A 16,769-nucleotide genomic window follows, 5' to 3' on the forward strand; every position below is an offset into this window, starting at 1 on the left:
GTGTGGATATCCTTAATGAATATGGACACACCTCCACCTTTGGTGTTTCGCTCCAGGTTACATGGCCAAAAAGTGTGGTGTGAGTTATAGCCTGGTAGTGCAGGGGTGCTCTCTGGAGCCTTGAACCAGATCTCAGTTACTGCACAGATATCAATGGTCCCCATTTTAAGGAGTGCCTCGAGTGAGTGCATTTTGAGATTTAGACTTCTAGCACTGAGTAACATTAACCTCAGTTTTTGCTTGCCTTTATTTTATCTTTAGGTTCCATGTTAATGTTGTTATGGTTAATCTTGTAAAAGTGATTTCTAAATTCATCCAGTATTTCTGGTATACTAGAAACATTCTTCTTTTCCTTAGAGAAAAGATTTCTTTGATATGGTTTTGTTTATTCAATCTTTTGTTTTATTTTTAAGTCTATGTAAGTATTTGGGGCTTATTGAATAAGACAAAACTTGTATTTCTAAAGTTATTTTAACTTTATGAGTTAAAATTTCTTTGTATTTCTCATTTAGTTTGTTTATTTCTTCAATAACTTTCTTGTCCATAATATTTTCTTTATTATTATGTTTATAAGAGTCTAATTTACTTTGAATATCTAACAATTCCTTATCCCAAGATTTCCTTTTATTATTATACCATCTGATACTTTGTCCATATAGATATGATTTTAAGGCATCCCAAACATAGACAATGGAGACTTCAGGAGTATTATTTATGTCTAGAAAATGTTGTACTTCTGAAAGTATATATTCTTTATAGTCTTTTAGCTGAGTTAAGTATGCTGGTATCCTTTTGATCTGAACATTATGAGTATTTTTATCATGAATTCAAAAACATTTGAGTTATGATCAGATATAGGACATGAAATGATTTTGGAATTAATTAAATCTGTTACCATCTGGTTAGAAATAAAGACCCTATCTATTTTTGAATAAGTTTTGTATCTGTTAGAAAAAAAGGTGTATGGTAATGATTTTGAATCTATCTGATTATTAATATCATTCAAATGATAAGAATTAGCAAAATCATTTAAATGTTTTGCATTAGATGTAATTCTTCTTTTCCTTATAGTGGTAGTATCACTTTCATGTAGTATACAATTAAAATCACCAGCTAAAATAATATCCCCTATAAAGAATGATATGATCTTATCAATATGATGTTTCACTGTATTAATACCAATTCCAGGTATCCAATATACATTAATTAAAGTGTAAGTCTTCCCATTAATTTGTATTGTAACCATACAAAACATTCCTTTGTCATCCTGAAAAGACTTAATGGTTTTAGGAATGGGCATACTTTTATTCCATAAAATAGCCACTCCTCTTTTTTTCTGAGTGTGCTCTGAACTAACCAATACTGTATACTTATTAGTGGCTAGTTTATCAATATCTTTTTTCAAGAGATGGGTTTCTTGCAGGAAGACTAGATTGGCCTTGTGTAAATTAATGTATCTTAAGGCTTGCCCTTTTACACGGATTATTCAATCCATTAATGTTTAAAGAAATTCCTTTTAAAGATGTCAATTGGCATTTTTAAAACTCAAGAATCTTATGATCGAAATAACAAATAACAAGATAAACAATGTTACATCTCCTCTTTTAGGTGTACCTTTAAATATAGCTGTATTTATTAAATCTCTTATGGGATTTTGTATAGGATTCAATTTTGTTTGTAGTGACAATGAGTATACAAAATATATTGTGGATGTCAAAACTATATACGTATAACAATGAACAAGTGAAAATAATGTAAGGATTAAACCTTGCATCCAGCCTGGAGTTGAAAACTCCAACTTAGAGTAGTATTTACTACTCAAGTTAAGCCCGTACCCTAAGCAGCAGTACCTCAGCTACCACCTTATCAATTTAATACTAGTTATATTTAACTGAGGTTAACAGTTTTCAATTCAATTATCTATCAAGACAAAAGTACACATTTGGTAAAACAGCATCATATAAACTAAAATAAACTTTTTTTTTTTTTTAAACTGTTCATACTACTATATAGATCTATGTAATATATAACACTTGTATTCAAATAGCATTCAAATAATCTTGATGTTAGAAATCAAGAGGAGAGAAAATTAGGTTCTAACATTCATTTAAATCAAAAACGTTGGCTAATATGATTCAGACATTACATATATTAAGATGCATCTATTTTCTGTCATGTGAATACTATTAACAGCTTCCAAAAAAAAAAATCTTGAATTGTTTGTATATGAGCATTTACTTAAACTCATTATTGTCAATAGAGTAAAATATTGTATTCATAAAAATTATTATAAATCATATTGCATAGTTATGCAAATTCTCAGAAACACTTGCACTATTAAAAAAAATAAAGCCATCACACACATACACACAGACACACACATACATACACACACACATACACATACACACACACACACACACACACACACACACATATATATATATATATATATATATATATATATATATATATATATATATATATATCTGATCTCACTGAGTTATGTCCTTGTTGAGCACTATCCTACTTGCTGTCCCTAGAATAAATCTGTCTGCTTTATAGAAAATAATGCACAGCAAACACATTTTAGTAACCAGATTTTACAATCATGCTAACCTACTGCTTTAAAATATATCACATGACATTTCTTCCAGAATAGAATTATAAAATTGTTTATGCTTGTCAATCAGATGAATTAAATGAATTATAATAAAGTATATGTTTGGAACAGAAGTTTTAACACAGATTATTATGCTGCTGTTAAGTAGATTTTCAAAACATTTAAATAAATGTTTCATTTTCTATGCCTTCTAAAATAAGACATTTACTTACTACAAGAAACTACATCATTTAAACTCATTATAACTGACATTTTATGAATAGAGTATTTTTCCTGAATCTGTGGTGTGTCAGTATGATAACTAGGTCAGAGGTTATACTAACTGCTTTCAGTTTCTCTGTGAGAATTCTGTGAGTTGAAGCTTTTGAAGTAGTTCATGGACACTGTGCATGAGACAGCCCCCATCCCAGATTGTCTTCCTTAACATTTTGGCGGGAAACTTATTAAAACTTGTGGCAAACATTCATTTTGTCAATAGAGTAAAATATTGTATTCATAGAAATTATTATAAATCATATTGGATAGTTATGCAGATTCTCAGAAACACTTGCATTATTATATAAAAAAAAAAGCCATCACTCACACACACACATACACATACATACACACACACACACACACACACACACACACATATATATATATATATATATATCTGATCTCACTGAGTTGTGTCTTTGTTGAGCACTATCCTACTTGCTGTCCCTAGAATAAATATGTCTGCTTTATACAAAATAATGCACAGCAAACACAATTTAGTAACCAGATTTTACAATCATGCTAACCTACTGCTTAAAATATATCACATGACATTTCTTCCAGAATAGAGTTATAAGATTATTTATGCTTGTCAATCAGATGAATTAAATGAGTTATAGTAAAGTATATGTTTGGAACACAAATTTTTAACACAGATTATTATGCTGCTGTTAAGTAGATTTTCAAAAACATTTAAATAAATGTTTCATTTTCTATGCCTTCTAAAATAAGACATTTACTTACTACAAGAAACTACATCATTTAGACTCATTATAACTGGCATATTTTATGAATAGAGTATTTTTCCTGAATCTGTGGTGTGTCAGTGTGATAACTATGTCAAAGGTTATACTAAATGCTTTCAGTTTCTCTGTGAGAATTCTGTGAGTTGAAGATTTTGAAGTAGTTCATGGACACTGTGCATGAGACAGCCCACATCTCAGATTGTCTCTCTTAACATTTTGGCGGGAAACTTATTAAAAACTAGTGACAAACATTCATTTAGTAGTGTAAATGCATGTAAACATGACAAAACCTTCACAATGTATTCCACAGACCATTACAGCCTCTTACTTCTTTTCAGAAAGAGAAACAAATTGAATCACAGCTTGCCATTAAATCTTCAGATATTTTGACTGGTTATGAAACAAAACATTATAACTGACATATTTTATGAATAGAGTATTTTCCTGAATCTGTGGTATGTCAGTGTGATAACTATGTCAAAGGTTATACTAACTGCTTTCAGTTTCTCTGTGAGAATTCTGTGAGCTGAAGCTTCTGAAGTAACTCATGAACACTGTGCATGAGACAGCCCACATCTCAGATTGTCTCTCTTAACATTTTGGCGGAAACATATTAAAACTAGTGACAAACATTCATTTAGCAGTGTAAATGCATCTAAACATGACAAAACCTTCACAATGTATTCCACAGATCATTACAGCCTCTATGTAAGTGAAATTAAGCCCAAAATTACCAACAAGCAATAAAACTCAACATTCTTCTCCCAACTCAATTTTCATACAAATCCTATTATTCACTGTGCCCACACAATCAAAAGCATTTCTATATATTAATAAAGAAAAGAAAAGAGAGTAGAAAATAAAATGGAGTGAGGCAGAAATAAAAATGTAAGAGAAAGCTGTAAGAAGTATATACAATGGAATGTTACTTACTGTTTATATTAATAGAGTTAAAAATAAAACATATTATTTACTCTTATTTAGTTCTGATTATTATTAGTTAAAGCATAACAGATTATTTACAAACAGGCATAAGCAGTATAATCAAGAAAGTATAATTAGAAATAGCATTTGAAGAACTTATAAAAACTTTTACAAGGAATAAATATGTTATTATTCTATTAATGATATTTTCATTACTGTTCTCTCCTGCCCTCCCCACCCTTTACCCACTACATAATCTAAATAGAATGTCATTGTTTAAACAAAGAAAATAATAAAAGGAGAAGGAAAAAAAGGTAAAGATCAAAAATGTATCAAATTACTAACCTTACTTCTTTTCAGAAAGAGAAACAAATTGAATCACAGCTTGCCATTAAATCTTCAGGTATTTTGACTGGTTATGAAACAAAACATTTCTTTGCACATAGAGAATAACTTTGATTAAATCTTTTCCAAAATATTTGTGGCTTTCTGGAAATGCAGGAACTATATTCAAAAGATTAATAATGAACTAAAATGATGAGAGAGAAAAACATATAACAAATCATTTGTTTTTAGTCTCTTCTTCTTCTCTGAAGTCTTCCACGAAGCTTCAGTTGCCAATCTCTTTAATGAAGAACTAGCCCATTCCATTTCTTCTATTTTATCCAAAATCCTTTTTCTTTGACAAACAGTAAAGCAGAGTCTAAATCATCGAAAACCTTAGGACCATCAGGAAGGAAGATTTTAAGCTTGGCAGGAAACAGAAGGTATGTTTTAAACTGTGCTTTTAAGCTCCTTATTAGTGGCAGAAAAACTTTTCTTTTAGCTATTACCATGGAAGAATAGTCATTGTCAAAACGCACAGTTGTCTCATTAATCTTAACAGGAGCTTTAGCCCAAGCAGATTTGAACCATCTCTTTATCAAAAGATGATAGAAATCTAACTATAACTGATCTAGGATATTTTTGTTAGAGTTAGTATTAGCTATAGATCTATGTGCTCTTTCGATACCAAAAGAGAATGCTTCTGGTAAGTCTAAAGTTTTAGGGAGCCAAGTTGATAAAAAGAAGTAATATTGTTACCTTCAATATTTTCTGGCAGTCCAAAAATCCTAATGTTATTAGCCTAGATCTATTTTCCAGGTCATCCAGCTTTGTTTGTAAATGTGTATTTTGTTTCAGCAGAAACTCAATGTTGATTTCCTCTTCTTGGATTCTATTTTCCATGTCATTCACAGCTTCTTCTATGCCTGTCATCTGGTTCTTCTGTTGTTGCAGGTCTGTATGTAACAGGTCTATTTGTTTTGTAGTTTTTCTATGAAGGAGTCTATTTTAGTAACCATTTTATCAGTAAGTTGCTGGATTATAATTATCAGAGACTGAAGTTCTTCCTTGATGCTGGAGTCTTGAGAATTTGTCTTACTGGAACTCATTTCAGACTGATAAACTGACAGGAAAATTTCCACAGTGATTTCTGACAGGAATATTGTTAAGATTTCCTTTCTTTTTTAGATATAGTTCAAGAACTATATAAAACAAACGTATTTAGAAAGAAAATTACTTCAAAAATTAATTTTTTAAGTAATTAATTCCTGTCAGTGTAATGAAATTGGTGGAGCTGAAGAAATCTGCTGCTATCCTGTGTTCATCCTTGGCCACGCCCCAAATAGAAGGACTTCCTGACTACTGTGGCGATGTGACTATCAAAGGATAGACTACTGTCCACCTGGGTCCCAAGGTCTCTTATTACACATTCGGTGTTAAGTAGATTGCTGCCTATGTGGTAGTTTATGAGTACAGAGTTTTTACCAAAGGGGATGACACTGCACTTTTTGGTATTGAGCTTGAGGTCATGGCTTTGACACCAGGCATCTGTCTCAGCGAGGCCCTTTTGTAGGATATCTACATCATCTGGGGACTTGACTATGGCTCCTAGTTTGCAGTCATCTGTGAACTTCGTTAACCAGAGTTCTTCTATGTTAGCCTGTACTTCAGAGAAGTAGATACCAAACAGGAGAGGTCCCAGGATGGAACCCTGTGGTACTCCACTTGTCACTGCTTTGAGGTCAGATTTGGAGTCTGCAACTTTTACAGTGTGGGTTCTGTCAGTGAGCTAGATGGCAACCCATCTTGTGACGTAGGGATTTATACCTAGTTTAGTGAGTTTAGCTATAATTCCAGAATGGGGGATGGTGTTGAAAACCTTGGTGAAGTCAAGATAGGCTGTGTGAACCACCTTACCCTCATCTACGGCTTTGGTGACTGCCTCAAAGAAGTCGATCAGGTTCAGGAGGCATGATCTGCCTTTCACAAACCCGAACTGGGTGGGATCCAGAGTTTGGAGGTTACCAATGTCTTTGTTTATGAGTTCCATGAAGATACATTCCACGGCCTTGCAAACCAGGCTCGTCAGGATAATAGGTTGATAATTCCTGGGATCAGTGGTGGCTCCCCCTTTGTGGAGTGGGATAACTGTTGCTGTGCGCCATTCAGTGGGCACAAAGCCTGATGCGAGGCTATTATTGAACATGGTGCTTAAGTAGGGAGCCAGTTTGTTCTGAAGTTCGTGTAAAACACAGCCTGGGATGTTGTCCAGTCCCATGGATGCTGTGTTTTTGGCTTTAGAGAGTGCAGCTTTTACCTGTGCAGTTGGGATTACAGGGACTCTGCATTCTTCCTGTATAGATATTGGCCCTTTAGGGGGGGGGGGGTAAAGTTAGCACTGAACCTATCTGCCAGGATGTTGGCAATATCAGTTGGTTCTGTAATTTTCGTGCCTTTGTGCTGTAACTCAGAGCAGATCTGGGTGTTGCCATCGAGGTTCTTGACATAGCTATAGAATGCTTTGTGGTTGTCCTTAGAATTAGTGGCAATTTTGTTTTCGTAGCTAGCTTTGGAGGATCTTATAAGGGATCTCAGCTTCTTACTGAGGCTGACCAGGGAGCTCCTCCACTCATGGGATTTTACTCTCTTTTGCAACAGTTTCTTCCTTCTGTTGTACAGTTTGTTTATGGCAGGGAACCACCAGATTGGCTTCCTTTTTTTGGAAGATAGCGTCTTGGTTCTGTTTGGGATAGCACGATCCATGCACTTGTGTAAGTACTTATAGAGTGCATTTGTGTAGGATTCAGCAGTTGTAACTGTATTGTCCATCTGCATAGGTGTCATGAAGTTCACCACTTCTGTCTTAAGAAGCATGAAGTTGGCTTTGGATAAATTTTTTACAGTGGTTTCCTTAATGGGGGGTGGGGGGGATGTGGATATCAAGGGTGATTAGCTTATGGCTGGATCGGACCAATGAGGAGTTGACTTCAGGTGTGGAACACCGGTCACTCATGTAGGTAATGACTAGGTCTAGGATATTGTTGCCCCTGGTGGGGGTGTGGATAAGTTGATCCAGGGCATTAGAGTTTATGAATTCCAGAAAGCGTTGAGCTAAGGAGTTGGTCTATGAGTAGTTTTCCCAGTTAATGGTGGGGTAGTTGAAGTCACCCATTATTAGGGTGCTTGGTTGAACCCTAACATTTTCCAGTACATCAAGAAAAGAGGAGTGGGAATCCTGGGGCATGGTGGGGGATCTGTAGCAAGCTACAATTTGGACTGCAGTTTTGCCCAGAGTTAGTTGCACTTGGATAACCTCGGATGCATTATGCTGAGCAACTAGCCTGGAGGTGTGGATATCCTTAATGAATATGGACACACCTCCACCTTTGGTGTTTCGCTCCAGGTTACATGGCCAAAAAGTGTGGTGTGAGTTATAGCCTGGTAGTGCAGGGGTGCTCTCTGGAGCCTTGAACCAGATCTCAGTTACTGCACAGATATCAATGGTCCCCATTTTAAGGAGTGCCTCGAGTGAGTGCATTTTGAGATTTAGACTTCTAGCACTGAGTAACATTAACCTCAGTTTTTGCTTGCCTGTTCCTGTTCCTGTTATGGTGGTGAATTTGTTATTTGAATCTTGCCTAAAAAAGGCACTATAGGGGCAGCAACAGCCTTAGCCTGTATCTGGAATCCCAGGGGCGACAGGTGCAGGCCATCTGTGGCAAAGCATCGTGGTCTGTCGACCATGTCATCCCAAGTAGACAGATACTGGATCCCCTTAGAATGACACCAGAAGCTTAGCCAATTGTTAAAGTCAATCATTTTGTCCTTGTACTGCGGTATCATTCGGGGCGATGGCAGAATGCTACTCAGGGCTAGGGTCATACCTGCCTGGGCTACAAGATCAGAGAGTTCTTCCATGTCTCTTTTCATGTAGTCCAGGGAGGTACATCTCAGGTCATTCACACCAACATGGACAATGACACAGTCATATTTGTACTTGTTGTGGAGTGACCTGAGTGCGTGGGTTATGTGGTGGATCCTGGCACCCGAAAGGCAGCTGACAGTAACCTTCGCCTTGTTTAGCCTGGTGACTGGGACATCAGTGTGCCTGACTACAGAGTCACCTATGACTAGTGTGTTGGGTATGTTGTTTTGCCTTATTGGCTGTGGTTGAGTGGCACACCGAGTCTGTGGGCTATGTGTCATTTGGGTTGTGTTGGGGGATGGAGGCTTCTTGCGTTTCTGCTTTGGAGGGCTCTGTTGCTTAGACAGATTATTATTGAGTGCTTCCACAAATGTTTTTTTGTTACTATGCATGGATTTTGGTGGTCTATTTTTAGTGTGACTATGCGATGAGTGTGGTGTGGTGCAAATGTTTACCTTCTCCTCATGACTGTCAAGTTCAGTCTTGGTTGGAGAGAGCTTTACCTCCAGTTTTGCTAGATAAGTGCATCTCTCACAGGTTGTAGTGTTGGGTGGAAGGAGGAGAGGGTTGTCTGTGTACATGAGGCAATTTCTACATTGCCTCAAGATGCCCAGATTCATCAGATAGACAGGAGAGAACACTGGGAGCTGACCTTTGGACATGCCTGAATAAAAAACTATTTTCCTCTAGATAAGTGAGGAAAGTGAGTACAAGAGCTGTTTTTCTATAAGCAAGTGAGAAAAGTAAGTACAAAAACTGTTTTCCTCTAGGTAATGAGGAAGACTGAGTACTATAGTAATTAGTAGTTTATTTAGTGCTTACAAGTTCTGAACAAGTGCTGAGCATGAATAAGCAAATTTAAGTGCTAAAACTAAGAATCTGTATCTGCACTAGATGAGTTACAGGACAGAAACAAGTGTAAATGCAGGCTTTCAAATCAGAAAGTTGAGAGAGATGGAAGAGATTGACCAAACGGCCAGTAACTACAACTTCTGGGCCAGAACCACTCCTTATGTGGTAGACGGGTTACCTAGTGCTTACCACTCCCACTAATAAGCTAGAAGGCTTCACTCCAACACAGAAAGGCTTGGGGTCTCAGAAGCTTACATACAGTCCTGGATACAGCAAATCTGTATCTGGAACACTAGTTACAGGAAAGGTAGGAAACAGGCTTACAATTTTGCCCACTCTTCCTTGCAAAAGCGCTCCACATCTGTCCGATTGTGAGGGCATCTCTTATGCACAGCCCTCTTCAGGTAATCCCACAGATTTTCTATTGGATTTAGGTCTGAGATCTGGTAGGGCCATTCCAAAACTTTAATTTTCTTCTGGTGAAGCCATTCTTTTGTTGATTTGGATGTATGCTTGTGGTCATTGTCATGCTGAAATATGAAATTCCTCTTCATCTTCAGCTTTCTTGCAGACACCTGAAGGTTTTGGGCCAAAAGTGACTGGTATTTGGAACTGTTCATAATTCTCTCCACTTTGACTAAAGCCCCAGTTCCAGCTGAATAAAAGCAATCCCAAAGCATGATACTGCCGCCACCATGCTTCACCATGGGGATGGTGTTCTTTTGGTGATGCAAAGTGTTGGTTTTGCACCAAACGTACCTTTTGGAATTGTGGCCAAAAAGTTCAACCTTGGTCTCATTAGACCATAACACATTTTCCCACATGCTTTTGGGAGACGATGTATTGTCTTGCAAATTTTAGCCAGGCCTGGATGTTTTTCTGTGTAAGAAAAGGCTTCCGTCTTGCAACCCTACTCCATAGACCAGACATATGGAGAACACGGAGATTGTTGTCATATGTTGGGTTGTGAGGGTGGCCTAATGGTTAAGGTGTTTGCCTTACAAACACAAGGTGCAGGGTTCGAGTTTCACAAGGGATAATTGGCTAGGCTTAAAATGGCTTGCAAGGGCAGTTAGCTTAGTACTAATCTATGAACCTATGTAGTACACAACTAGTACTTGCCAGAAATTCCAGCAGCTCCCTCAGTGTTGCTGTAGATCTCTTGGCGGCCTCCATGACCAGTTTTTGTCTCATCTTTTCATCAATTTTGGAGGGATGTCCAGTTCTTTGCAATGTCACTGTTGTCCCATATTTTCTCCACTTTCTGATGACTGTCTTCACTGTGTTCCATGGTAAATCCAATGCTGTTGAAATTTTTTTGTACCCTCTCCTGACTGATGCATTTCAACAATGAGATCCCTTTGATGCTTTGTAAGCTCTCTGCAAACCATGTCTATTGCTGTAGCAGGCAACTGAGTAAATTTCAGGAAAATCCTACTATGACAGCTAAACTTTATTTGGGGTTAATCAGAGTCTCTTTTACTGATGGCAGGTGTGTACCCAAGAAGATTGAATGCTGTAATTAAATCAAAAGGTGCTTCAAAAAGTATTAGTTTAAAGGTGTGCACACTTATGCAACTAGCTTATTGTACATTTTTTTTATTTTTTTATATTTATTCCCCTAACAGATTTGTTTGTTTTTCAATTGAATTGTACAGGTTATAGATTAAAGGTGGGAAAAGTTTTGAAATTATTTATTGTGGTCTTATTTTTTTATATCACAAAAACCTGGCATTTTAACAGGGGGTGTGTACAATTTTTATATCCACTGTAAATCACATCATTGATGCATGACACTAGCAATATATAAATCACATAGTGGATGCACGGCACTACCAATGTATAAATCACATCGTGTTTGCATGGCACTACCAATATATAAATCGCAGTGTGGATGCATGGCACTACCAATATATACATCACAGTGTGGATGCATGGTACTAACAATATATAAATCACACCATGGATGCATGGCGCTACCAGTATATAAATCGCACCATGGATGCATGACACTACCAATATATAAATCACATCATGGATGCACGGCACCACCAATGTATAAATCACATCGTGTTTGCATGGCACTACCAATATATAAATCGCAGTGTGGGTGCATGCTACTAACAATATATAAATCACACCATGGATGCATGGCACTACCAGTATATAAATCGCACCATGGATGCATGACACTACCAACATATAAATCACCTAGCGGATGTACGGCACTACCAATGTATAAATCACATCGAGGATGCATGGCACTACCAATATATAAATCGCATTGTGGATGCATGGCACTACCAATATATAAATCACAGTGTGGATGCATGGCAGTACCAATATATAAATCACACCATGGATGCATGGCAGAACCAATATATAAATCGCACTGTGGCTATGTGGCACTTCCAAAATAATAAATCACATCTTCGATGCATGGCACTACCAATATATAAATCACACAGTGGATGCCCGGCACTACCAGTATATAAATCACATCATGGATGCATGGTACTACCAATATATAAAGCACACCATGGATGCATGGCACTACCAATATATAAAGCACACCACGGATGCACATCACTAAAAATATTTAAATCACATCATGGATGCACAGCAATAGCAATATATAAATCATAGTGTGGATCCGCGGCACTGCCAATATATAAATCACAGTGTGGAAACACGGCACTACCAATATATAAATCACACCTTGGATGCATGGCACTACCAATATACAAATCACAGTATGGATGCATGGCGCTACCAACATATAAATCACAGTGTGGATGCATGGCACTACCAATATATAAATCACACCACAGATGCATGGCCTACCAAAATATAAATCACATCATGGATGCACAGCACTAGCAATACATAAATCGCATCGTGGATGCACTGCACTACCAATATATAAACCACATTATGGATACATGGCACTTCCAATATATAAATCACAGTGTGGATGCATGACACTACCACTATATAAATCACACCATGGATGCAAGGCCTACTAACATATAAATCACATCATGGATGCACGGCGCTAGCAATATATAAATCGCATTGTGGATTCACAGCACTACCAATATATAAATCAGGGATGCATGATGCTACCAATATATAAATCACACCATGAATGCATAGCGCTACCAATATATAAGTTACAGTGTGGATGCATGGCATTACCAATGTATAAATCACACCATGGATGCATGGCACTGCCAATATATAAATCACACCGTAGATGCATGGTACCACCAATATATAAATCACACTGTGGATACATGGCACTTCCAATATATAAATCACATCTTGGATGCGTGGCACTACTAATATATAAATCACACCATGGATTCGTGGCACTGCCGATACATAAATTTTCTAAAAGACAAAAAAATTCATCATAAGTACATGTGCTGTTACAAATACAAGAATATATGGTTATCAAACTTAAATGTGGCATGCTTGTGATGAATACACCAATTTGTGATCTAAGTATTTTGCATTTAAAGATTCAGACTGCAGAATTTCTGGGGTTTGCTCCTTTCATCAAGGAGTAATCTAGGAGTTACGGTACACAAGTGGCAGGGTACAGGAGGCTTGTCCCCCCTCAAAAAAAAAAAACACTGTAAATGTCAGAGTTCTGCAATTCACTGTTTTTTTTTTTTTTTTAAACTCAGACCTGCATTTAAATTTCTAGAGTAGTGGGACTTGTAGTGCTGAGTCTTGGTCCTGCTGCAGTGGTAGACTGACAAAGTAAGGAAATGAATATGGTTCAGACTAATAGACCTCTTTGAACGCAGAATATACTCACTTCCATTCCTTTATTGACACATTTTTATTGGGAACATGCAGGCTGTACCATCTTTTTGGTTCATAAGATACCTCCTTGTTTCACTGGACGTCCTTTGCTTAGTTTTGTAGTACAAAATAAATAAATTATTCCTTTTCATCAGCATTTGCACAGTAAAATATATTTTACACATGGAATTTGCTAGTGACTTACCTGCTGTGGGAAGCACGTGCGTACCGAGTGTTCTGAGTAACCAAATGATGGGCCTTCAAATACTGCGGTTGGAAGTTTCAACACCTCTTTCAAGAACAGGTCAAACTTCACAAATATTAACAACCCATTGGAATCTGATATCTGGGAAAACACATCTGCAACAAAAGTATGCATCATTGTAAATTAATGCAGAAAATTAAATGTTGCTTGAAACTGACTGAAAATACACTATTCTGAATGCTACTAAAACTGCTTGATGTATTTTCTGCTGGGGGCAAAAAGTTGCTTAATTACCACAATCAGAGTACATGAATGTAATAAAACAAATGAAAACTTGATGAGTTTCTCCCCCTCCACTTACTCTCCCAATCATGTTTTTAACTACCCTGTTCTTCTGTTCCTTACTTATAACTTTGAGATGGGAATCTCCCATATCCTTCTGAAGACTTTCTTCCCACAGTGTTCACACAAAAAAAAAAAAAACAAAGGATTATCTTATCTTATTTTTGTTCTATTCTTCTGTTCCATCAATGTTTGCTAAATTACCTTAAACACCTGTTTTTGTCTAGCAACCATTCTGTATCTGAAGTTTAATGTTCTGTAACTGAATTCTTAATACTCTGTGTGTTTATCTGTTTTATCTGTTTTATGTTTCTCCACGGGCCTCTACTGAAAATGGACATATATCCAATTAGACTAGCCCGGTCAACAAATGTAAAATAAAAATAAAATAAATAAAACACACACACACACACACACACACACACACACACACACATACACACATACACACATACATATACACACACACATGGAATCAACCAGATTATTTTATAGAAAGAATACATTGATGATGACTGTGATGTGATGGATTTGCCCACTGGAAAAACAGCTAAACCTACTGAATCTTAAGAGTACTGTTTTGATACCTTGCAGGTTTCCTCCAACAGTGAATTCATAAAATGAATTTAAAATCACCTCTGGTGTTGCAATCAATCAACCAATCATTTTCTGTTAATCTATCCATTTTGCATTGTATCTTTAAAAATAAAGATGTGAAACCTAGGAAATAGAACTTATAGGTTTCAATCATTATGCATGTGATACAAAATTGTCTAATTATCTTGAAAGTTCTGTTTATAAAACATTGCAAATAACACCTTTATAAAAACTTTTCCAGGTTCCATGGAACCATGAATATGTGGTTTCTGTCTTTCTGGAAAACTGTTTTAATAATTTATACACAAAAAAATTAAGTGCAGTTGACTATTATATCAGTTTTGATATGATGTAATTGCCTTGTTTCCTTGTTTGCTTCTTTGGCTAAGATCTACATCTTATGACAGTTAACCTGATAACACAGAAAGCATGGGGATGCAGTCTGTTACAGTTATAGAGTTGCATTTTATATCCCTTTTTATTAGTTTTATGTTTAATTCTGTATTTATTCATGAACATCAATCATCTAACAAAACATTTAATTACAAAACTAAACAATGCAACTAATAGCTGTAAAACACAGTCTCACACATGTAACACAGCACACCCTGTGTTGTCACCATGTAAAATGGAGTTTTACTAGAATTATCAGATGTCAAAAGAAAGTATGTCTTTCAAAGTTGACTATTAGTGGTGGGCTGAAGTTACTTAACTGTACAGAAGATGTGCAGACACTACATTTCACTTAAAATTTGAGATATTCTCTTTAAGCAAACCTTGGGGTGGGGTGTTGTACTCAGAAAGGAATAGTGCTGTGTGACGCACTTCTTAATGTGATCACGTCTTCTTAGACTTTCCTAGCATCACAGGATGTGCCAAGATATGCCTCCAAACTAAATGTTTTACAACAGGTACAAATACATCCAAAATACTGAGGCTAAACGCTTAGCAGCAGCCCCATTTTTCAACCACATACTTATACAGAAGTTGTTCTAAATACAGCACACAAAAACCTCACCTGCATCTCAAGAAGACACGCTCTCAAAAAACAGTCTTGTATAAGTAATGTACCACGCCAACCACCCAATGACCACAAGAGAAAATAGTCCACAGCAAAGAAGTACCTGTAGTTAACACTGAGCTAAGCCAGACTCAAAAGTTCACAAGTCAGACTCTGCAACCTGGCATCCCAAAACCATTCCAGTAACTGTTTAATCCAATAACGGTAAAAGAGAGACGAGTCTTATTAGACTTAGTATGAAGTGTATGACACTATGTCTGCTTCATACCAAAATTAGGGACATCTCAACTAGGCTAAAAAAAAGATTACAGTTAATTATGGCAAGGTCACTTTTCACACTACACTGAACATTCTAAAATAGTCTTTCTTGGATATGCAAAAGGATATGATGGGATCATTCAACATCCTAGTAATCATGGAGAAACCTCAAATGCTTAGTGAAAACCTCCCTGTTACCCTTGTACAGATGGCACTTTACACTCATTATGGGGCTAACAGTGGATTCAGTGCCTGTCAACCTGGAGTAAGAAGTGTGACCAGACAAAGAGATTTGCACCCAATAGGCTTTGTCTCTCTCCCAAGGAGTACAAATACTGAAAAGGAAACTGTTCATCACCATCTCACCTTCTGTTCATCACCATGTGTCACCTTTTTTAAACTTCTACAAAATTCAGGGGGAAAAATCAGAGCTGAAGATAGCTTTGCTAAACTGCAGAGCTCTCAAATATTGTTTGGAAGTTTCTTCTGCTTAGAAGAGTAAGTAATAAGTACTTTCTTTACATTAACAGGGTAGGATGCTGCTGAACTGTCATTCCGCTTCATTCAGAATGTGACCCATTAATACTCCAAATTTAAACACAGAAAGAGCAAGCAGGGAGTCTCATATTGTACCATTAGCAGCAAATCACAAAGAAACTGCCTTAAGTGATAGTAATACCGTAGGTGCAATTTACAGATTCACTAATATAAATTAAATTGTGTGTACACATGTAAAGGTTCTTTTGTTGACCAATGTTTTGCATTGACCCACTAATAACATGTGCAGATGCAGCCTGGGAGCATTGTCTTGTAAGGGGGAATCATGCAGCCTTAGGCAGAAGAAGGCTAATGCAACCTTAAATGCCTCAGATGCAATTGCA

At 36.6% G+C, this 16,769-nt stretch overlaps 1 protein-coding gene across 1 annotated transcript in view; it reads right to left on the reverse strand.

Moving 5' to 3' along the window:
• Positions 1-16,769, reverse strand: part of DTNB (dystrobrevin beta) — a 2,387,431-nt gene that overhangs the window by 1,589,361 nt on the left and 781,301 nt on the right. The window contains exon 7 of the mRNA XM_044062883.1: positions 13,671-13,825. Coding sequence (XP_043918818.1) covers positions 13,671-13,825 — 155 coding nt within the window. The remainder of the gene's footprint in view (positions 1-13,670; positions 13,826-16,769) is intronic.

The sequence above is a fragment of the Protopterus annectens genome, chromosome 2.part1 (assembly GCF_019279795.1).
Source record: "Protopterus annectens isolate FY-2018-M chromosome 2.part1, PAN1.0, whole genome shotgun sequence".
Taxonomy (NCBI): Eukaryota; Metazoa; Chordata; order Ceratodontiformes; family Protopteridae; genus Protopterus; species Protopterus annectens.